Here is a 24,229-nt window from a genome sequence, read left to right as displayed (position 1 = left end):
GGGTGAGGTAGTATGTGTGAGCAAAATTTGACGCAGCCCGAAGGGATTTCTCCCTGTCTTCTCCTTTTATGCATGAGGGGACAGAGAGGGGGGGTCGCCGATTTAATGAAGCGGCCTTGCTGTGGATGTGCTGTGACTTGCGACACTGCCTCAGACCCAGGGCAGTGGACAAGGTGCAGGGATGACCCGACATCCAGGAGGTGCAAAGCTAAGAGGGAGGGTGGAAGGGAGTGGAGTGTATTTAGGGATGGAATGGGTGGGAATGATTTTATGCCTTTTCCTTTTTGGCTACCTCCCTTGAAAGGGGGAAAAAGCCTTGGCATATGTATGTATGAAGAGGTGGGACACAATATAATGAAACAACGCAAGTAAACCAGCTCCAGTTGTTGGGCCAGTTGACTAATATCATTTGTTGTTGTGTTTGTATTTTGTTGCCTACAGTGCTGCAGTGGGTAAATCCTTATGCACAGTATTACTCTCTACATTTATCATTTGCTGGCAGAGCAGGTTAGGCAATGTTACTTGCTACGAAGGTCAAGATGATGACGATTTGAATCCTGCTCAGGGCAAGTTGAACTAAGAACATGGTTCATGAAATTCCATGATACAAAGTCTGCATTTTGTATGATTGTATTGATGATGTGCACAGCAATGTCTGTGTCTGTGATTGGTGTACTGTTTTGTGTCTCAAATTGTTTTGTCTCTTGAGTGAAAGTTTCCCAGTTTGCTCTCATGTAATTGGTGTAATGGTGTCTGGCAAACTGGGGTGTATTGTGTTTTGGTGGTGATGATTGGAAGGTGGTCAGGGTTGTTGACGTACCAAGCCGACAACTTGACATTGAAGTCACCACCCACGATAAAGTTGGGGATGGTGTCAAATTGGTTAATGTTAGGCTTGTAGGTGTTTGGAACTGGGAGATGGTGTTAACTATTTTAATTGTGGATTTGTTGCTTGTTCGGATTTGGGAAAAAGCCTTTTTGTATATGTATGTATGTATGTATGTACTTGTGTCCATGAAGCAGATGGGCTGGTGGATCAGGGTGATGAAGCCACCACCATTGCCATTGGTCCAGTCTTGTTTGATGGTGGTGAAATTATGAAATGTGGGTGTTTTTTGTGGTATTGTAGTATTGTTTCTTATATGATGGCAACATGGATGTTGTTGTTTGAAGTGTTCAAGTCCATGTTTTTTTGTGTTGATACCATCCATGTTATGTTGTGAGATGTTGGTGTGTGTCCTGTATGGGTTGGGATACTGATGGGAGAGGATTAGGATCAAGGTCAGGAGGAAGAGGAGCATTTGGAAGGGGAGCTGGGGGAAAGGTGATGGCAAGGTTTGGGGTGTGGGCAAGGATGCAGGCTGGGAGTGGGATGGTGGGAGTGAAGTTATGGGTGGGTAAATAGAACAGAGCCAGGTATTTGTGTATTTTTTTATGTCAGCAAGTGTTGTGCAAATGAGTTGGACTCAGTTTTTACATCCATTGTACTAACCTGAACCCTTTGTCAGCTTCAGATGATAGGTTTGGAGCATATTGGACATGGGTATTTTGTGGTGGGGCCAGGGTTGCTCTCAACATCACCTAATAGTAGAGGAGGGATGATTGCTGGAGAATCACCCCATAATGCAGATAGATGTTATTAAAGGATTGTGGTACTCACCCAGGTGACCAAAGATGCTCTCAAGGATTGGTGCCAAATACATAAGAGCTGGTGGCAGGGGTGTGCTGTGGCTTACACCACCCCATTCGCCTTACCTCCCTCCCTCCCTCCCCTCTCATCTTTGCACCTCCTGGATGATGGGTCATCCTTTCATCTCGCCCATGGCCCAGGGTCAGAAGCAATGCAGCAAGACACAACACATTCACAGAAAGACCACTTCATTTAATTGTTGACACCTTCTCTATCCCCTCATGTAGTAGTAAAATTGAAGACAGGAGGAAATCCCTTTGCGCTGGGTCAAAATATCATTCACAAATAACCACTCCCTAACCCATCCCTATCCTACTCCCTTCCATGCATCACAATATCATCCATACACAGCCATTCTCCACTCACCCCTATCTTCTACCTTCTCTCTTCCTTCCTCAACAGACATCCCCCTCTTTCTCAATGCCCCTTTTACCCCATCTATCCATCTCATCCTCAGTCATTCTCTCATGTTCACTTCATCTCTGCCTTCCACACATCTTTTACTAATCTTTCTTCACTCATTCTTTCCATGTGTCCAAACTATCCCAGTACTCTTTCATAAACCTTATCTACCATCTCCTTTTCCACCCCAGCTCTCCTCCTCATCTCCTTGTTTCTCATTCTATCCAGCTAAGTAACCCATAACATACTTCTCAGACATTTCATCTCAAACACATTTAAACTCTTCCTCTCTTATGTTCCATATCTCTGCCCCATACAGTCCTGTCAGCACAATCACCCCTTCATACAATCTCCTTTTAGCATTCTTTCCCAAATATCTATTTCTCATTACACTTTTTAATCCCCCTTGGCACTTGCTTCCCTCAATCTACAATCAATCTCCACCTCCACTCCTCCCCTTTCTACCACATGCACCCTCAAGTATCAAAAGCTGTCCACTTCCTTCAGTTTCTCTCTTTTAATACGTCCAAATTGCTGCCATTCTCTCCCCTTGCACTTTTACCTACATTTACGTTCAACTTTCTCCTCTTCCACATCTTTCCAAACTCCATCACTAACTTTATTGATCCCTCCTCTGATCCTGCCACTAGCGCACTGTCATCAGCAAACAACAACTGGCTCACCTCCCACTTTTCTCCATTTTATTTAACCATCTCCAATCCCCTGACCATTACCATTGCATTTACCTCCAGCACCAGTCCATCCATGTACATTGAACAGCCATGGTGACATGACACATCCATGGCAAAGTCCTACTTTTACCTCAAACCACTCATGCATAATGTGACCCCTGTACTTGAACAATACTAGAAGGCCTACTATAGTTGAATATTGCAATGGTGGGCATCATTCTGGACATATTGCAAATAAACAGTCTTCTTTCTATTTTGTACAAATATACCCCCAAAATGGTTGGAAAAACTACTTAAAACATATGATATAAATGAGGATTTAGATACCATAATTTTAGTCACCAAAAATGCATGAATTTTTATACATACATATACCAAAGGCTTTTTCCCCCTACACAGGGGTTAGCCAAAAAGAAAAAGGCATAGAAACCGCTCCCACCCATTCCATTTCCTATATATTCCACTCCCCTCCACCCTTCTCCCTCCCTCTCATCTTGGCACCTCCTGGATGACGGGTCATCCCTGCATCCTGTCCACTGTCCTGGGTCAGAAGCAGTGTTGCAAGACACAGCACATCCACAGCAAATACTACCTGTTTATAGTGCAATCTCTTATTTTTTAAGAAAAAAATTTATCATAAAAACTCACTATAAAGGAGTATATAGGATGTATATATATCATTAGATTGTAAATGACAAGTATTGATATATTTAAATTTACTTCCCATTGACAGATATGCAAAAGTTCCCACTGCGCATGAAAGACAATGACCTGCTAGTCACAGAGCTGTACCATGACCCATCAAATGACATCATCACAGCGATATCTGTGTACCTCACACCAAAAACCAGTAAGTCTTTTTGTTTTAACCTAGATATAGCTATCTATATAGTAAGGGATTCTTCTCCCTTATAAGGAAAGTAGCCAAGTTAAAGGCACCCAACCACTCCTACCCATTCCACTCCCATCCACAACCCTTGTTTTCATGTAAAAATGTCTTACCAGTAAACCTAGATGGTGCTATGAAATGTAATTTCATTGAGAATTTTTTTTTAAATAATTTGTATTTTGGAAATTGAGTTAAGTTGAATGAGTGTTAGCCCAGGACTATCCATAGGTTCCTCTGAACAGAATGAAATTGTTTGGCAGTAGCAAGAATAAGATCTTTAAATGTAACAAATCCTTCCCGCTAGGCAGTTAAGGGTAAATGGAGACAGCTTAATCAAGTTATTATTATTATTATTATTATTATTTTTTTTTTTTTTTCTTTTCTTTTCTTTTCTTTTCTTTTCTTTACATCCCTTTGCCCAGAGGTTTGTCAAAGTTGAATAAAATCATGTAGGTAGTTGGGTGTGAAGTCAATTTACTGTAATGTTTTGATTACAAGTATAATGCCTATAGATGTGTGTGGAAATTGGATCGAGATTGCTTACGGAACAAGTTCAGGAACTGTGAGAGTGATCGTCCAGCATCCAGAAACCGTTGGCCATGGTCCTCAACTCTTCCAGACCTTTACTGTCCACAGGTTCCCAGTCACCAAGGTACTGTTCTCTTTAAATCACCTATGGACTCTTTTTGAATGTAAGATGGAAATTAATGATGAATGCCTGCTAGCTATTCTCTTGCAAGATAGACATTGCAAAAAATCATCATCCTGTTGTTCGTCATCAAAACCTCTTAATACCATTCCATCTAAAGGGTACTCGTAGACCCACAGTTATTAACCCCCCCTATTTATTCAAGTGACAGCTGACAACTTACAACTCCTCCTCCTCTTCCTCTTTTCTTTCCTCTCCTCTTTTCTTTCCCCCCTCCTTCTCTTCCCTTTCCTCCACCACCTCCTCCTCTTCCTCCCTTCCTCCTCATCTTCAATTTGTTCATGCTCTTCTTTCCTTATTTCCCTTTTTACCTTTCCTCCTCCTCCTCTTCCTCCCTCTTCTTTCTCCTCCTTCCTCATTTTCCTGCAATGGACAGGGTGCAGGGATAACTTTTATTGCACTTTGATATAAGATTAATGAAGACGTACTTCAATTGTTTAAGAATTTACAATTGTTTTAGGTTTAATTCATACCACTATTTGATAAAAGTAAATTATATTTCTGAATTCTAATTGTAATTTTATGCTTGCAACATTTGAAGATAATGTGTTATAGAGAACTATTTCTGGCATACTACATAGGTGACTCTGTCAGAGAAGCTGTTGATTAGTGTTTGCAGCGAGTACAACCATGTAAGGACGTGGTCTGTGACAAGATTCCGTGGCATGATATCAACTCAGCCAGGCTCCACCCCATTGTCTTCATATAAAATACTCACTATAGATGAAGTGGATCCCAACATCTATTATGCCATTGCAAATGACTGTGGTAAGTAACATGAAGTTAGCTATAGACAGATGGGAATGCATTTGAACTTATCAATTCTTGAGTATTGGGTGGCATGAATATGTGCCAATGGGGCAGGATTTGCAGTGCCAAGTTGTACATGTGCAAACCATGTATGAATTGAAGTGTGTATATCATTTCCTGGTTACCAAATGACCCTCCTACTAAATGTAGAAGGCAAGGCAGAGAATGACTGTTAAAAGAAAGCTGAGTTTGATGGGGGAGACCAAAGTTTCCCCATAGAATGTCATATGAAAATGATAGGTACAGTTCTAAACAAGAACCCTGAACCCCCATTCATCCATCTCATGACATCACACAAGTACTGATAGCTTCACCTTATTAATCAGTTATGTATAATTAGGATATTTCATTACAGGACCATATGGTGAGCAAGATGATGAACAGGTCTTCATCCAGAAAGTGGTCCCAGAAACAGATCAGCTCTTTGTGCGACTGGCCAGCAATGGGAAAAGGTAGGAGAATGGAAGATCTATCTATCTATATACATACATATACCAAAGGATCTTTTCCCCCTTACAAAGGAGGTAGTCAAAAAACAAAGGCATAAAAACCACTCCCACCCATTCCATTCCTTTCACACTCCACCCCCTAACCATCCTCATATCTTGGCACCTCCTGGATGATGGGTTATCCCTGCATCTTGCCCACTGCCCTGGATCAGAAGCAGTGTCACAAGACACAGCACATCCACATCTTTATACTAAGGTCTTTTTTCCCCATTATAAAGGAGAAAAGTGGGAGGTGAGCCTGCTGTTGTTTGCAGACAACACTGCACTTGTAGCAGGATCAGAGGAGGGATTGAGGAAGTTGGTGACAGTTTGGGAGAGTGTATGAAAGAAGAAAATTGAAGATAAATGTGGGTAAAAATAAGGTGATGAAATGTACAATGGCTGAAAGTGGCAGCAGACTGGAAGAGCATTAACCCCTTCCATACGGTGCCGCACACGTAGGCGTCATGGGGAGCGAGTGTATTCGCGAGGCTGCCATATCGGCGTCTTGATTATATTTATTGTAGTCGCCCCTCCATAATGACATTCTTTCTAATTCTTTTGTAATCGCATTTTCTATGGTTATCAAAATTCACGGGTGAAGAGAGAATGATCGATATAAGCGGTGACTATATTTTATGATGCGAGTATTATTACGACACGTCGTACGGCTGGCATTGGCTGCTGCCACCGAGATCTAAGTCCATGACGCCTACGTGTGCGGCACCGTATGGAAGGGGTTAAGGGAGAGTGACTGGAGGAAGTGGATAGTTTTAGATACTTGGTGGAGGTAGAATGTAGATTGAGAGAAGCGAGTAAATGCCTTGGTGAATTAATAAGTGTAGTGAGATTTAGACATTTGTGAATGGATGCTAAGAGGAGATTGTATGAAGGAGTGATTGTGCCAACAGCACTGTATGGGGCAGAGACATGAAACATAAGAGAGAAGGAGTTTGAATGTGTTTGAGATGAGATGTCTGAGAAGTATGATGGAGGTTACTAGGCTGGATAGAGGGAGAAATAAGGAGGTGAGGAGGAGAACGGGGGTCGTAAGGGAGTTGGGAGATAGGGTGGATGGAAGAGTATTGGGATGGTTTGGACACATGGAAAGAATGAGTGAAGAAAGACTAGTAAAAGAGGTATGGAAGGCAGATGTGGAGGGAGTGAACATAAGGGACGTCCTAGGATGAGATGGATGGATGGAGTGAAAAGGGCTGTGGGGAAGAGGGGAGTCTGTTGAGGAAGGATGGGAGAGGACAGAAGACGGGTGAATGGAAAATGATTGTATATGGATGATGTTGTGATGCATGAGGTGGAATGGGTGGGGGGATGGGGGGTGAGGTAGTAAGTGTGAGAAAAAATTTACACAGCCCGAAGGGATTTCTCCCCATCTTCTCCTTGTCTGCATGAGGGGACAGAGAGGGGGGGTCGTCGATTTAATAAAGTGGCCTTGCTTTGGATGTGCTGTGTCTTGCGACACTGCTTCTAACCCTGGGCAGTGGACAAGATACAGGGAGGTGCCAAGATAAGAGGGAGGGTAGAGGGTGGAGGGGAGGGGAGTGTATTGGGGATGGAATGGGTGGGAATGGTTTTTATGCCTTTGTTTTTTGGTTACCTCCCTTGTAAGGGGAAAGCCTTTGGTACATGCATGTATGTATGTATGTATGTATAAAGGAGGTAGCCAAGTTAAAAGGCATATGCCCACTCTGATCCATTTCATTCTCACCCATTCCACTCCCATCCACAACTCTTTCCTCCTCATCTTAGCTCCTCATAGATGACTGGTCCTACATCCTTCCCACTACCCTGGGTCAGAAGCAATGCAGCAAGACATAGCACATCCACAGCAAGGCCGCTTCACTTAATTGGTAACCCTCCTCTCTATCCCTTTAATGCATAAAAAGAGAAGATGGAGAGAAATCCCTTTGGGCTGCATCAAAATATCATTCACACATAACCAAACCCCATCCCCTACCCCTCCCTTCCTTGCATCACATTGTCATCTCTACACAGCCATTATCCACTCAACCCAGTCTTTTGCCTTTTCCCTTCCTTGCTCAATGCCCCTTTCACACCATCCATTCATCCATTTCATCCTCAGTCATCCCTTCAAGTTCATTCCAACCATCTCTGCCTTCCACACTTCTTTTACTGATCTTTCTTCACTCATTCATTTGAAGTGTCCAAACCATCCCAGAACTCTTTCATCAGCCCAATCTGCCTTCTCCTTTTCCACCCCATCACTACTCCTCACCTCATATCTCACTCTATCCAGCCATTTAACCCCTATCATACTTCTCAGACATTTTATCTCAAAATATTCCTTTCTGTCTCTCAAATCCCAAGTCTCTTCCCCAATACAGTGCTGTTGGCACAATCATCCTCTCATATAATCTCCTCTTTTCATCCATTCCCAAATGTCTATTTCTCATTACACTTTTTAATCCCCCAAGGTATTTACTTGCTTCTCTCAATTTACAATTTACCTCCACCTGTACTCCTCCATTTACTGCCATATGCGACCTCAAATAACTAAAGCTATCCACTCTCTCCAGCCTCTCTCTTTCAGGCTTATTTCTAACTCACTACCATCCTCATCCCTTGTGTTGGAATGGGTTTGGTTGAAACACCGTTGGGTTTTTCCAGTTTAATGGCTGATCCTATCCTAATACAATTCGTAGCTGGCTGCCCAGAAGACAACTCTGGAGGTGCCAGATCTTCCTAGCTAAAATTATACATGGTGGAAAAATACATTAAAATGGGTGTTCCCTATGAGGGAGTGCCCAACGAGAGGGTGGCACTCTTGGAGGTTGCCAGTACGAAGGGTTCGATCCCACGACCGTTGGCGATGACCATTGACCCTGTACTTGGTGCAACTTTTAGTTTGTTTAGAATATCCTGGCAGATATATGGGCCTAGAGGTCGGCTTCGCGGTCCTGAGCTTGGCTGAGAGGCCTCTTTGTTGTCTCTTCATGGTGGAGAGATTGGTGGAGGGAAAGAAATCATCCGCTGCCTCACATTGGCTTGGCCACGCTATCATCACCGTCCCAATGACTGTACACTTAGAGAAATAAAGAAAAGAAAAGAAAACACAAAACAAGGTCCTTGTTCAAGGCCTTGGCATGAAGGGTATATACATATAAATTTGGCAGATGGGTGCTGGAAAGGAAATATACAAGAACAGAACATATGAATAACATGAGGAAACTTAATTGTACAGATTTGCAGAAAGTAGATATTATTTCTATTCACGTAGGCAATAATATACATTTATGAAGGTGTGGCTCTGTTACGAAGACTATAGCAAGAAAGTGGCAAAGGTGGAATTTGCGAAGAGGATTGGGTGTTCTCCTCTATGTCCTGAGTAGAGGGAGCTTGAGAAACAACAGTTTCTATGTCTAGGCCACGGGGAACCTTTTTTATGTGATCTTTATGCAACAGGGTCTCTGTCAGATTTGGCAAACTAAGTGCCTTGACCTTATTGTTAGATTCATGACCAATGATGTGATAGGGTCCAGAGAATTTAGGTGAGAGCTTTGAGGTAAGTGTGTGGTTAAGGGTATAAACAATGTCTCCAATATCAAAGGTATCAGTTCTGGCTGATTAGTTGTGCAAACGGACCATTTCGTCCTTCGTTAGATGGAGGGAATTATGTATTCTTTTGAAAAGGTGATTGAAATTAGCTACTTTAACCTTTACAAAATCACTGAAGTCATAGATGGGTGGTAAATCTGAAAGGAGAAGATCATATGGGAGCTGTTTGTCTGAACCAAAAAGAACAAAGGGGTGACTCCGATATTGATTTATTTACCGCAGAATTTAAACACGCTTGAATCATGGGGACATGTTCATCTCAGGAAGGTTGAAGATCAGAAGCAAGATGTCTGATAACATTGAGAATCTATTCTGGTGTTCAACTAGGCCATTTGAACTAGGATGGTAAGCAGTAGTGTTACATTTCTTGATTTGAAAATAATCGCAAATATGCGAAAGAATCTCAGTGTTGAACTCACTTCCGTTGTCAGAAATTAGAGTCTTGGGTGTCATAAATAGGCACACGAATTTGTCAATAATTGTCTTTGCTACGTGTTGTGTTGTCTTGTCTGGTAGGGGGGCGAGAATACAGAATCTAGAGAAATGGTCGACACTAAGAGGTACCTGTTTCCAGTGTGTGTAAGTGGTAACTTAAGAAGATCAATAGCGACTGTGTCGAATGCTTTAGAAGGTGTAGGGTAAGTTAGAATTGGAACATGACTGCTAATGTGACCTTTGTGACTCGCGCAAGAGTGGCAAGCGTCGATGTGCGCATGTATATCCTTCCTCATTGTTAACCAGAAATAGTGTAATCTAGCCTGAGTTACACATTTCTCCTTGCCAGGGTGTGCAGCAGTAGGTGATTCGTGTATAAGTTTTAAGACTTCTGGAATAAGCTTTGTAGGGACTACCAGTTGGAGCACCAATCTGTTGGGTTTCTGCTTGTTCGTTAGTGTTGTTTTATGATAAAGAATATCATCCACTAGCATGTAATTGTCAATATCTGGAGGAAAATTGTCTGTGTCAAATGTGTCTGGAGATTCGAGGAAATATATGACATGTTTCCAAAGAGGATCTGATCTCTGTGCTGCGGCTATGCGCACTTGAGTAATATTTACGGAAATTGGGTCTTGCCTTGGTGGATTGAAAAGTGTAATGAGAAATAGACATCTGGGAATGGATGCTAAGAGGAGGTTATATGAAGGAGTGATTGTACCAACAGCATTGTACGGGGCAGAAACAGGGAACATGAGAGAGGAAGAGAGGAGTTTGAATGTGTTTGAGATGAAATGTCTGAGAAGTATGATAGGGGTTACTAGGCTAGATAGAGTAAGAAATGAGGAGGTGAGAAGGTAACTGGGAGATAGGGTTGATGAAAGGGTATTAGGATGGTTTAGACACATGGAAAGAATGAGTGAAGAAAGATTAGTTAAAGAAGTATGGAAGGCAGAGGTGGAAGGAGTGAATATGAGAGGGCGTCCTAGGATGAGATGGATGGATGGGGTGAAAGGGGCATTACAAAAGAGAGGAATGTCTGTGGAGGAAGGACAGGAGAGGACAGAAGATAGGGGTGAATGGAGAGGGGTTGTGTATAGATGATGCTATGATGCATGAGGGGGAGTGGGTTGGGGGTGGGGCTGATATGTGTGAGAAGAAAATTGACACAGCCCGAAGGGATTTCTCCCCGTCTTCTCCTTTTCTATATGAGGGGACGGAGAGGGGCGTCGCCTAATTTATGAAGCGGCCTTGCTGTGGATGCGCTGTGTCTTGCGACACTGCTGCTGACCCAGGGCAGTGGACAGGATGCAGGGATGACCCGTCATCCAGGAGGTGCTGAGATGGGAAGGAGGGTGGAGGGGAGTGGAATATATAGGAAATGGAATGGGTGGGAGTGGTTTCTATGACTTTTTCTTTGTGGCTACCCCCCATGTAGGGGGAAAAAGCCTTTGGTATATGTATGTATGGGTCTTGAATAATGGTCGCAATATGGCAACTAAGAGCATCTGTGACTACATTTGCTCTTGGATAAAATGGAAGGTAGGCATGAATTCCTGTATGATGAGGAACCAGCGGGCAAGTTTCCCGGAAAGATTTTTTCCTTTGAACAGGTGTAAGATTGGTTGATGGTCTGTGTACATGTGTATCTCATAACCGAGGATGATGTCTTTGAAATGTTTGAGTGTATATATCACTGCTAAGGCTTCTATCCCTGTGATTGAGTAATTATGCTCGTGGTTGCTGAGCGTGGGGCTTGCATAGGCAATTGGTTTGAGTTTTGTGTCGTGGTGTTGCATGAGAACAGCACCTAACCCAGTGTATGACGCTTCTGTGTAAATTGTAAAGGGAAGTTTGTGGTTTGGGAAGACAAGGACAGGTGCCATGGTTAACACTTTCTTTAAGTCATTAAAGGCTTTTTTCTTGGTCAGGTGTCCAATTGAAGGGTGTGTCCTTCTTAAGTAGTGACATCAAAGGTGCTGCTATACTCGCGTAACCTTGAATGTAACGTCTGTAAAAACCTGACAGACCAAGGAATGAACATATGTGTTCTACAGAAGTAGGGCGTGGAAAATCTATGACTCCCTTGACCTTGTCCTGCAAAGTTCAAATTCCTTTTGAATTAACCACTTCCGTACGGTGACGCCTATGTAGGTGGCATGAGGAGCAAGTGTGTACGCGATGATGCCAACGTCGGCATCTTCATTATATTTATTGTAGTCGTACTTACGTAACCTCCATTCTCTCTAAACTGGCTTCATCATATTTTCTATGGTTATCAAAATTCACGGGTGAAAGAGAACGAACGATTGAGCACTGACTTTATTTTTTATAATGCGATTATTGTGACGCAACATCGCACATCGGGCAGCTAATGCTGTCAGACGTGCGATGTGCCCTGGAGTGAAGAGGTTAAGGACATGGCCTAGGAAGTGTATTTCTTTCTGAAGGAAAGAACACTTCTTAAGCTTAAGTTTGAGACTTGCGTGTTCTAATCGCAAGAAAACAGTGTGTAGAGTGTGTAGATGTTCGTCAATTGATTTGGAAGCTATGATGACATCATCGAGGTACATGAACACAGAATGACCAATAAGACCTGCAAGTACTTTGTGCATGAGACGTGTGAACACTGAGGGAGGTGATACAAGACCCATGGCGAGTAGTTTGAATTGATAGTGTCCTGTGGGTTTGTTAAGAGCTGTCAGAGGCCAAGACTCTGGCACAAGGGGGATCTGGAAATATCCCGACATAAGGTCCAAAGTCATGAAAACTACATTATTTTCACCAACAGAGTGGATGAGCTCATGGAAAAGTGGAATCGGGTGTCAGTCAGGTATGGTGAGTTTATTTAGTTCTCTGAAATCTACTACAGGTTGGAAGGACCCATCTTGTTTTGGCACTAAAGAGTGGAAAATTCCATTTGCTAATGGAGGATTCGATGACATCTTGCGCAATCATGTCTTGAATAAGGGTATCTACAATCATGCGTTTACAGTGTGGTAATCTGTATGCAGGAATGTAGCATGGTTTTGAGTTCTCACAAAGGGGTATATGATGCTGAATAAGATTAATGGCTCCTAGGGCTTCACATTCTGTGGCAATGGTCTGTCTGAACTTGTTGCAAAGTGCAGGCAAGTCTGCTTGTGCATCAGGGAAATCAAAAGGGTTAAGCTGAGATGCATCAATGGGTTCCTGTGCTGCTTGCACATCAGAAACTGTGGCACAAACTTGAGAAGTTAGGAGCTTGTCATCTATGACTTTAATACGTGTAGGATAAACTTGGAAATCGCAAATGTTTGTACCTACTGTGAGATGGAGGGGGGCATTAGTGTCATTGGCAATTAAGATGCAAGTATGACCTTTCTTGGATGTAGAGCTGATGGCTAAAATCAGGGAAATGCCATTTACGCGGCAAGTTTCTGGCATACAGAGTAAATTGGTGTCTTGTGCTTGGAAGACTCATATATGTATCAGTGTGTACTCACGAGGAAACAGCGTCTTTGGGCTGATAAGCACTGCGTGATTGTGTTGGAGAGTAGATAACACTTGAGAGACTGGAGCAGATTGTGTGTTGAATTCCTCTAAGAGGGGCAAGAAATGGTCTTCCACCGGTGAAAAATCAATGTTATTTACTCGTTGTTTTGTCTTTCGTTTTGCAGATTTTGACCTACAAGAAGATTTTGTGTGACTGTTACACTTGGAATGTCTTCCTACGGCTGGTAGTGAAGTGGAAGGGTTAGAGTCATGTGTATGTTCCTCGGTGCCATCAAGAGCTGGTGCATCCTCGTGTGATGAAGCAGAGTTCGTTTGAACAATTTTGCTAGAATTACTTGATGTTAAATCAGGCTTTGCCTGATTGGTCACATTGAGGTGGTTGACTTTAGGAGAATTTGCTGATGGCAATGCGGGGAGGAAGTGATTTGCATAAATGATGCCACGTTGAGAAGGGTAAATTATGATATTATGTTGCTTCATCAATGTTAAGCCTATGAGGATATCAGCAGGGAAATGAACATCAGCTACGTAAGTGGAAACTGAAATGGATGGGCACTCGTCTTTGAAGCTAATGTAAAGAGAGAATTTTCCAATGATGGGGAAGGGGATCCTATCCACATTGCACAAATTTACGTCTGGGGATTCCAAAATGGCTATTCGCTTTGTTTGGGTGCAGAATTTATGAAAACTGTTCACTAGTGAACCCATATCGAGAAACACTTTCAGTTTGTTGTTTCCAGAAGTGGTGTTGAAGGTTAATGGATGGGGAAATGAGTCTGGGATGTCCAGTGTGTGTACTGGCAACATTGACATCTGTATGTCAGTGTAAGGATTCACTGTCCTTGAATGGCCCTAAGGTTTCTTGGTACAGAGTCATGCGGGAGAGGGGTCCCGAGCTTGGCTGAGAGGCCTCTTTGTTGTCTCTTCGTAATAAAAAAAAAAAAAAAAAAACTAAGGCGACCTTGTTGCTACTAGGTGGCTCAATAAATGGAAAAAATATCTACTTACCCAAGTTGACATATGGAGGGTCGTGCTCTCCGTCGTGAGATGGGTGCCATCGGCGGGTTGTGGTTAAGGGCACCAGGTTGACGTATGGAGGGTCACAGTGAAGGGGGGGTTCATTGGGCAGACATTGCAGATAGCACTGCTGCAATTTTTAGGGAAAGGTTAGTGTTTCTGTTGGTTTTAGAATGTATGAGGAAAAGAGCACATTATACAATACATGGCATATGTGTATGTTCACATACATACATATACCAAGGCTTTTTCCCCCTTACAAGGGAGGTAGCCAAAAAGGAAAAGGCATAAAATCACTCCCACCCATTCCATCTCAGAATACACTCCACACCCCTCCACCCTCCCTCTCATATTTGCACCTCCCGGATGACGGTCATCCCTGCACCTTGTCCACTACCCTGGATCAGAAGCAGTGTCGCAAGACATAAGTACACTAATATAAAGGGGAGCCTGTAGGAGGGTGGTATGTCTTGTCGCTCGTGATGCAGCTGGTTGGTGCAGCAGCGAAGGTTGGAGATTTGTCTTGGAGCTGAAGGATACATCTGGATGCTGTGCAACTGGTTGTTGTGGCGAAGGGCATCTCGTCGCTCGTGATGCAGCTGGTTGTTGTGGTAAAGGGCGTCTCATCGCTCGTGATGCAGCTGGTTGTTGTGGTGAAGGGCGTCTTGTCACTCATGATGCAGCTGGTTGTTGTGGCGAAGGGCATCATTGGCGACATAGAATACATAATCATGTTGACATGATGGAGAAGCGAAGATCGAAGTTGAATGTTTTCTTCAGTGTGGCGTGGGTTGTTTGGCGATGGGATAGAGCATCGGTGCTTTTGCGTGGTTTACGGCTGTGGAGTTAGTCTTGCATTGCGATCCCACTTGGTGCCACCACTTGTTGGAGTGGGTTTGGTTGAAACACCATTTGGTTTTTCCAGTTTAATGGCTGATCCTGTCCTAATACAATTTGTAGCTGGCTGCCCAGAAGACAACTCTGGAGGTGCCAGATCTTCCTAGCTACAATTATACATGGCGGAAAAATACATTGAAATGGGCATTCCCTATGAGGGAGTGCCCAATGAGAGGGTGGCACTCTAGGAGGTTGCTAATACGAAGGATTCGTTGCCACAACCGTTGACGATGACCTTTGACCCTGTACTTGGCGTGACTTTGAGTTTGTTTAGAATGTCCTGGTAGATATATGGGCCTAGAGGTTGGCTTCCCAGTCCCGAGCACAAGTGTGACCCTGCCACAAGTGCATTGTTGTCAGTAAACAACAACTGCCACACCTCATACTTTTCTCCATTTTCTTGACCATTTACAGTCCCCTGCCCATTACACTCACATTTACCTCCTGCACCACCCCATCCATGTACACATTGAACAGCCATTGTGACATGAAGAAAAGAAGATTGAATGTTTTTTTAGCTCTGTTGCTACCATCACTTTCAGTTCCCTTCTCTCCTTAACCCCTTCCATACGGTGCCGCATACGTAGGCGGCATGAGGAGCAAGTGGATACGCGAGGCTGCCATATCGGCGTCTTGATTATATTTATTGTAGTTGCCCCTGCGTAATGACATACTCTCTAAACTGTCTTCATCACATTTTCTATGGTTATCAAAATTCACGGGATAGAGAGAACGATCAATATAAACGGTGACTATATTTTATGATGCGAGTATTATTACGACACATCATACGTCTGACAGCTAATGCTGCCCGCGAGATTTTGGCCCGGAGTGAAGAGGTTAATTACTGGTTTTAAGTCTGTTAACTGTTCCTTCTATGGTATTATATTTCTTCATTCACCTTCTTGCACCTTCACTAAAGTATGTCTTTCATCATATCTTTCTAGAGTAAGAAGCAATGTTTCTCAATGGGGTGAATTAAATGTAAATTTTCTTCATTTCTTCCAAATAATATCACACTTCTACAACTTAGTTTAAGTACACCAGAGGACTCCCACCTGGGATCCCCAATCCACTCATCAAGCCAAGTCTGTTCCGACATCACTACTTAATTCATCCAATAAATTTGACTGTTACAAATAAGTGCCTCCATGCACCAATAATTTTTCTCCTCCACCCTTTCCTCCAATCAGAAAGACTGTTACACTGTCTCAAGCAATACTGCTTACGCAAGCAATCATGGTCACATTAGTGCCAATATCGATACCCTAGCTTGTGTTCACAAACTTTAGACAGTGAGCGAGATTATGCAACTCTGCAACTCCATTATGACTATTGTTTTCAAAACATCTAACTCGTAAAAATGAATTTCTCACCACCTACCCCTCTATCTACCAACTTGTCTACTACTTTCGTCTACCAGCCTCTTACAGTTTGAAGTTATTCCATCCATTATAGATGCAGCTGAGATGGATCCATGAAAAAATATTTAAAGGAGGGATTTACATACATACATATACTGAAGGGAGGTATAAGGAAGGTAGCCAAAAAACAAAGGCATAAAAACCACTCCCACCCATTCCATCCCTAACATACTCCACTCCCCTCCACCCTCTTCCCTCCCTCTTATCTTGGCACCTCCTGGATGATGGGTCATCCCTGCATCTCACCCACTGCCCTGGGTCAGAAGCAAGAAGTGTTGCAAGACACAGCACATCCACAGCAAGGCACTTCATTAAATCAGCAACCCCCCCTCTCCATCCTCTCATGCAAAAAAGGATAATATGGGGGAGAAATCCCTTCAGGCTGCATCAATTTATTTCTCACACATGCTCCCTCACCTCCCATCCCCCACCCACTCCACCTCATGCATCACAGCATCATCCATACACAACCATTCTCTATTCACCCCTAGCTTCTGTCTTCCCCAACAGACATTCCCCTCTTTCCCAAAGCCCCTTTTACCCTTTTCATCCGTCTCATTCTAGGTTGACCCCTCATGTTCATTCCTTCACAAGGAATAGTGAACATACAGCTACCTGTCATGTGAAGAAACCAAACTTCAGTCTCTGGGGTATTGGCTGCATGTTATTGTGAAGTAAAAATCTACTTTGTAGCATGCAGCTGATAATTTAGGGTCTAAATGGTGCCCCTATGGACCAGAGCCACACATCATTTTGTCAGTGATAGAGGAAATCTCTATTCACAGAGAAAAGATTTTTTTTTTGCAACTGTCTCTCCATTATGCTGTCCCCCCACTCATTCATGTTACTGTCCTGTACTATTTCTGTGAATATTCATTTTCTTATTTTGCCAAACCCTGTGGTGGGTAAAAAATAATGCCACAAAGTCTTTCCATTTGAGTTGTATGAGGTTACAAAAATGGGACAGGACTAGGCATTCTTCTCCCTGTAGGCCCAGAGGGGACATTCCTTAAAAAAAAAAAAAAAAAAAAATGAGGTGGATAAAGTTCTCACCTTTGTTTTTTATTATACTTTTCTCTTTGTTCAAATTTTATTTTGTTTATTAATTTTTTTTACAGGGTATGCATAATTAAATCTGTTGATGGCACCACGATTAGTGGGTTTTGCGTACACGAATGTGAAGGAAGCAACCGCATGGGTTCCCGTCCTCGACGTTACATTTTTACTGGACACTCGAATGGAGCTATCCAGATGTGGGACCTTAACACAGCACTGGAGCAGTGCAATAAGGCTGAGCAAAGTAAGAGGTTAAAGTATTTTTATAGTATTTTAGTGTAGCATCTATGTGTATGCAAGTCAGAAGGTGGTAGATATGTGCAAAGACATGTATACCAAAGGGCCTTTCCTCTAACACAAGGGGGTGGCCTAGTTAAGGCATACAACCGTCCTTCACCCATCCAACAGCCATTTATCCCTCCTTTCTCTCTTAGCTTGTTGTGCTCACTGTTTGTGTCAGAAGCAATGTAGTAGGACTTGGCATGTACACAGCAGAACCCAAATGCCAAAACTGGTTTATCCCCTGTCAGTTCTTTTCGTGTCAACCAACTCTTTCAGTCCTTTTGGGCGCCACTATATAGTCTAATGAAGCCCCTAAAACTATCCTCCCATTTCCACCATCCACCCTGGCACATGTATTCTTATGCTTAGTTTTTTTCTTAAATAGTTTATATGCATACATATACCAAGTGCTTTTTTCCCCCTTACAAGGGAGGTAGCCAAAGTCAAAAGGCATAATTCCACTCCCACCCATTTCATCTTGACCTATTCCACTCCATCCCTCCCTCCCTCCCTCCCTCTTTTCTTGGCTCCTGGAAGACAGGTACTGCATCTCACCCATTTCCCTGGGTCAGAAGCAATGCAGCAAGATGCAGCACATCCACAGTAAGGCCACTTCATTTAATCAGCGATGACCCCTCCCTGTCCCCTCATGCAGAAAAAAAGAAGACGGGGGAAAAAAAGAAGACGGGGAGAAATCCCTTCAGGCTGCATCAAAATATCATTAACACATACTCCCTCATCCCCCATCCCTCACCCACTCCCTTCCCTGCATCACAGCATCATCCATATACTGTACAACCATTCTCCACTCATCTTTATCTTCTGTCTTCTCCCTTCCTCAACAGACATCTTCCTCTTTTTCATCATCCCTTTTACCCCATCCATCCATCTCATCCTCGGTTGCACCCTCCTGTTCACTCCATCCACCTCTGCCTTCCATACTTCTTTTAGTAATCTTTCTTCACTAATTCTTTCCATGTGTACTCTTTTATCAATCCTATTTTCCAACTCCTTTTCCACCCACGCTCTCCTCCTCACCTCCTCACTTAATCCATACTAGTAACCTGTATCATACTTCTCAAACATTTCATCTCAAACACATCTCTGTTTTATCACAGCATCATCCATATACAACCATTCTCCACTCACCCCTTTTTACTGTTTACTCCTTTCCTTCCTCTACACCTCTTTTATCCATCTCATCCATGGTTGCCCTTCCTGTTCACTCCAACAATCTCTGCTTTCCACAGTTCTTTTACTAATCTTTCCACACTCATTTTTTCCATGTGTCCAAACCATCCCAATACTGTTTCATCAACCCCATCTCCCAACTCCATTCTCCAGCCCCACTCTCCTTCTCACCACCTTGTTTCTCATTCTATCTAGCCTACTTCTCAGACATTTCATCTTAAACACATCTTAGTTTATATAATACAGTTTAATGATAGTATAGGATATAATTTTCATGTTAGATTAACTGAAGTGATCATTTTACAGATAATGTTAAAGATGGAGGACCAGAACCTGGTGAACTGTTACGCCTCTTGGATGTGTGTGACCTCAGCAATTCGTACTGCACTACTCCTTGCCTCTCACCATCATTCACTCCTGTCCCACTCCGTCAGTCAGGGGCAGTTCGACCATCACCTCTTGCTCAAGTCGTCTCTCAGCATTCTGGACATTCAGCTTCACCAATTCCTTCCACCAGCACTGGCCACCAATCATCGCTGCTCAAGCCAGCCAATGTGGCTTTCCTTGCTCATGGCCACAATGCCCACAATGGTGCTGGTGCTCAAGGGGGAGACCATGAACATGATGAAGGTACAGCTTGTTGAAGCCGTGCAGCTCAGTGGCAGATACAAGCATGGCTTAACCAAGTAACACATCTGCTCTTGAACTCACACACCTGAGGCAGCAGATCTGTGTCTGTTTCTGTGAACATATCTGGCTAAGACTTGGGTCAAAATGGTTGCAATAAGTCTTGGGAATTATACTGGTATGTGAAAGCTGAAGATTTGTTCCATCTCGTACACTCTGTGGCTTTAGACTTGTCCAAGGCTGAACACAAATGATGAATTTCCCACAATTACTTAGGCTAAAACTTTACCACCACATTACATATATACAAAGACTCCACCTAACAACTGTCTGTGCTCAGCATTGTGGAATTGTGGAACTTGTCAGGGGATGTATAAATTGAACTGGAAAACTTTCCCTTCATCTTCATGTAAAGCCTATAGATTTGCTTAGGACATGTCCACAGACTTCACCATTGGCCTACCACATGTAAACAGTTGTACAATTGCTCCAACATTTATATTTAAAGGCAGCAGACCAGTCTTGACTGTGCCTACTGAGGCTACAAAATGAACCAGTTTCCTTTTCAAGGTTGTATACTTGAGCATACACACATACATATACCATCTTTCTGAATGAAATATCATCCCTGTCCCTTGCCCATTGCTCAGGTCTGTAAATAGAAATATACAGATTTCTTTTTGTTTACTCTGTATTTCTCAAATGGATGAGCAAGGAGGGGAGAAGGCAGTGAGGTAAACCAGCTTTAGATGTCAGGCCATGCTATAGAGATGCCATGCAATTGCCTCTGACATGAGCAGTGTGGCTGGGGATGATCCTTCAACCACAAGGAGCTGAGGTGGAAGGGAAAATAAATGGGTTTTCGGGTGTAGTGTGGGTGTATGTTTTGATTCATCCACACTATTTATAAATGGGAAAGGGCCTTTTGGTATATATATATGTATCATATTCATCTCTACATAGGCCCTGATACTTTGATATTAGACTAAGATCATCATTTACATAGATGAATTGGTGTAGTAGACCATTACATGAATACAGTGACTATACAAACCACCTGTAAAAATTGACTTAGATGTGTATGTGCAAGAGAGAGTCATGAGCATAGGCTAATTGTATGTGCATCTGTACCTTGAATTACAAATTCATTTTACACCTACTAAGCATGTAACAGGTTTAATCCTACACTGGCCCTTTTCAAAACAGCACAACTATTCCCTCATCTGTATTCCAAAACTAATGTGTGTGCTCTTGTGCATTTTGGGATTGGACTAGTTCATTTTCATCATCATGTACACTGAAAGCCTCAGACTCACACTAGTACTTGTACACCAGTGTTGCAAACTTATTGAACGTCTACCTATACATAAAATGCTAAGCATTTCTCTTATCAGTAAGTGAATAATAGTAATAATTGTTGCCTTGAGTTCCACAAAGTGGAGAACCCACAACCCCACAGCAAATGGCAATGGTCCTTGACCTTCTCACAAATCTCTCTGGGAAGAAACTTTAGACAGTTGTCAGTTTTGCATCAGCATGGGATTATTTCTATGTCACTGGCTGAAAGTAGAGCAATGGAGTAATCATCAGTTGTCAGCTCTCTATATGTAAAAAGGTGCAAGAAATATAGTTAAAGTTGATAGATATACTGGGCCCAGTTTGGAGACCAATGTCAGCCCCTCAGATGGAGATGAGGAGTTGATGGGTTTTGAAAATGGGCACTTCCACTGTCCGTCTTGCAGGACCACCACAAGCAGGTGCCCATTATTGGTCCCATCCCATCAGTGAGTGAAAATGGCAAGCATGTCTTGGACACCTGTGCATTAAAAAACCTGAGGTTGTATGGAAATGAATTGTGGTGTCAATTAGGTACATTACATACATGTGAACCTGGCACAACAGGGTGTGGAATTGTGAATGTTTAATATGTAATGTAAATGTGTTTGTTAAATTAAGATGAAGAATTGCATGACTTACAATTATCTTGAAGTAATATTATAGAGGAACACATGAACATGTCAGAGTTGCCACATACCACCCGGAACTAGTATGACCTTGCACACTACTGAGTCAGGTTCATTTGTTCACAACTGCACCACTCGTAATACAGTATTAATTGTCAGCCACTTGAGCTGGTGATGCTTCCAGGAAGGTCTCTTGATCCTGTCACATCCATTGTAATGTGCCAAAGTGTAGGCATATTTGTAGAAGAGGATATTCCAGTTGGCCATTTATTTTATTTATTTTATTTATTAATTTTATTTTTTTGATGCAGACCAGAGGGATTTCTCCCTGTTTTCTCTTTTTCTGCATGAGAGGACAGAAGGGGGTTGTCGATTAAATGAAGCGGCCTTGCTGTGAATGTAATGTGTCTTGCTGTATTGCTTCTGACCCAGGGCAGTGGGCGAGATGCTGGGATGACCCGATCCAGAAACCAAGAAAAGAGGGAAAGAGGGATGGTGAATGGGAGTGGAGTATGTGGGTATGAAATAGGTGGGAGTGGATTTATGCCTTTGACTTTGGCTACCTCCCTTGTAAGGGGGGAAAAGCCCTTGATATATGCATGTATTATTATTAATATTATAATTATTTTTTTATTTTTTTTAAGCATTATTTCCACAGTTATATGATTCATCATATAGGGATATTTTTTCTTTAGCACATACTGTTTGTCACTTTCCCCAGTTCAAAGTAACTTTGTGGAGGGAGATGGTGAGTACTTGTCTTATTTTAATGGAGTTGAGGAAAATGTGGCTGTGAGCCTAGTACATTCCTACACCTGTTTAGATCAGAGCTAAAACTCCAGGTAGAAATTTTATCTACCTAGCTTACATTACTCATGATATGTTTAGGTATTGGTAAAAGGTAAAGGTTTTTTTTTTTTTTTTTTTTTTTTTCTCCATCAATACCCAAATGTTCTAGAATTTTTTGCTTAATATTGATATTATTATTTATCATTATCATTATTATTTTTTGTATAATAATAATAATGAAATAAGCTGAAGTTTTCAGTAGGTAGTTCCAATAAGGAATCATCAGCTTTATGATGCTGAAAGTGGTTGTGATTTTTTTTCCATCCTCTTTTTGCACAATTTTTGTAGAAAGAAGTGTCTTCAAGTCAAATATCTAAGATAATTCTTCTCTGAATGTTGTACATATGTTATCTTAGTTCATCCATATTTCTTTGAAAATATTGATGATAATAGTAGTCTTGCTTCATAAAAGGAAATGTACATGGACATTGCAAACAAGTAATTTATGTACTGTACAGCTCATAGGAGGTAGGACAAATTGCCTTTGGCAAATTATTTGACGTGCTGTTTTGAGCAGTTGTCAGTGGATTACAAGTGGCATATTTGACAGATTTGGCCTGTACAGTAATTGGGAGTGTGAAGAGGAGGCATGATGACCAGGGATATGAACCGTAACTTATGACAGCATTTTCTTTGTCTATACTAATGATATGTTTGGTTAGGGCCATTTTATCATTATATCAGAAAAAAGTTTGGCAATATTTTAGCTTGTTTTAGTGTACTGTGTAGCAAGGCAGTTTCAATAAATTGTACTTCATGTTACATAGACCTATGATCAAATATAACAGCTACTGGTGACTTACTTGCTCTGAAAGTGTGAGCAGATAGGGCAGAGATGAAAACCTTGGTCAAAGATAAGTGCCTCCTTGCATGAGCTCCTCACTTTTTTTTTTTTTTTTTTTTTTTTTCTCCTTTTCTTTCTTTTCTTTTTAAAGATTGTAATTCTGTACTCATAAGGAATAGAGCAGGTATGTAGTATCGGAGGTAATACCAATTCCAACAATAATTGCTTAATTATTTTATATAATTTGATCCACAGTTCTGGTTCATTTTTACAACTGGAGTAGTATGCATATTTTTAGCTCATCTTTCCATATAGTATCCTTTATCTGTGATAAATCATACATATGCTTTGATCCAATCATATATTATTTAGGTGTGCTGTGTTGTGATATTTAGCATCATTACCATAGATATCCTGTCTTTCATGTATTGTCATTAAACTTTCAGAAACTATTTAATTGTTTTATAAACAAACGAGAGAGTGTTTTGAAGAGGATTAGGCCTTCCTCCAGATTTTCCAACCTGGAGGAAGACTTTTGCTGTCTCACTATCTCCTCATGAAGTAATGAAGTGTGAAATAGTGACAGATACAGAGTATATTCAAAGTCAAAACTTTCCTTTGGATATCTGACAATTATTTCATTCTTCCTGTTAGTGATGATGAAGACATTAGATAGTGATCTCTGGATTCCCCCAAAGACAACGCACATAATAGGGGGTGGAGCCCCACTTGTCATTCTGTACTGGGACTGAGGAACATGTTGTATGACTGACCAGCCCTTTTCAAGATCCACTTTGTTCACCTCTAACTTGCTTCCATCATCTCCCTTTGTACATCTCATCACCTTGCATTTATTTCAACTTCCTCCTATCAAATACCTTCCCAAACATTGTCACTAGAATACAACTAAATGGATAAAGGTAAAACATGGCAC

At 42.0% G+C, this 24,229-nt stretch overlaps 1 protein-coding gene across 4 annotated transcripts in view; it reads left to right on the top strand.

Annotated features, from left to right (window-relative positions):
- Positions 1 to 23,747, top strand: part of LOC143035137 (BTB/POZ domain-containing protein KCTD3-like) — a 38,922-nt gene extending 15,175 nt beyond the window's left edge. For all 4 annotated transcript variants that reach the window (XM_076201748.1, XM_076201749.1, XM_076201747.1 and 1 more), the window contains 6 exons: positions 3,518 to 3,634; positions 4,186 to 4,325; positions 4,964 to 5,150; positions 5,548 to 5,644; positions 17,661 to 17,842; positions 19,378 to 23,747. In XM_076201748.1, the coding sequence (XP_076057863.1) occupies positions 3,518 to 3,634; positions 4,186 to 4,325; positions 4,964 to 5,150; positions 5,548 to 5,644; positions 17,661 to 17,842; positions 19,378 to 19,715 (1,061 nt within the window). In that variant the 3' untranslated portion in view covers positions 19,716 to 23,747. The remainder of the gene's footprint in view (positions 1 to 3,517; positions 3,635 to 4,185; positions 4,326 to 4,963; positions 5,151 to 5,547; positions 5,645 to 17,660; positions 17,843 to 19,377) is intronic.
- The last annotated feature ends 482 nt before the right edge of the window (positions 23,748 to 24,229 follow it).

Source organism: Oratosquilla oratoria, chromosome 18 (genome assembly GCF_046742065.1).
Source record: "Oratosquilla oratoria isolate Oo_2021 chromosome 18, ASM4674206v1, whole genome shotgun sequence".
In the NCBI taxonomy this organism is placed as follows: Eukaryota; Metazoa; Arthropoda; class Malacostraca; order Stomatopoda; family Squillidae; genus Oratosquilla; species Oratosquilla oratoria.
Note: the sequence above shows the minus strand (reverse complement) of the source record. Positions and strands in the feature narration are given on the sequence as shown.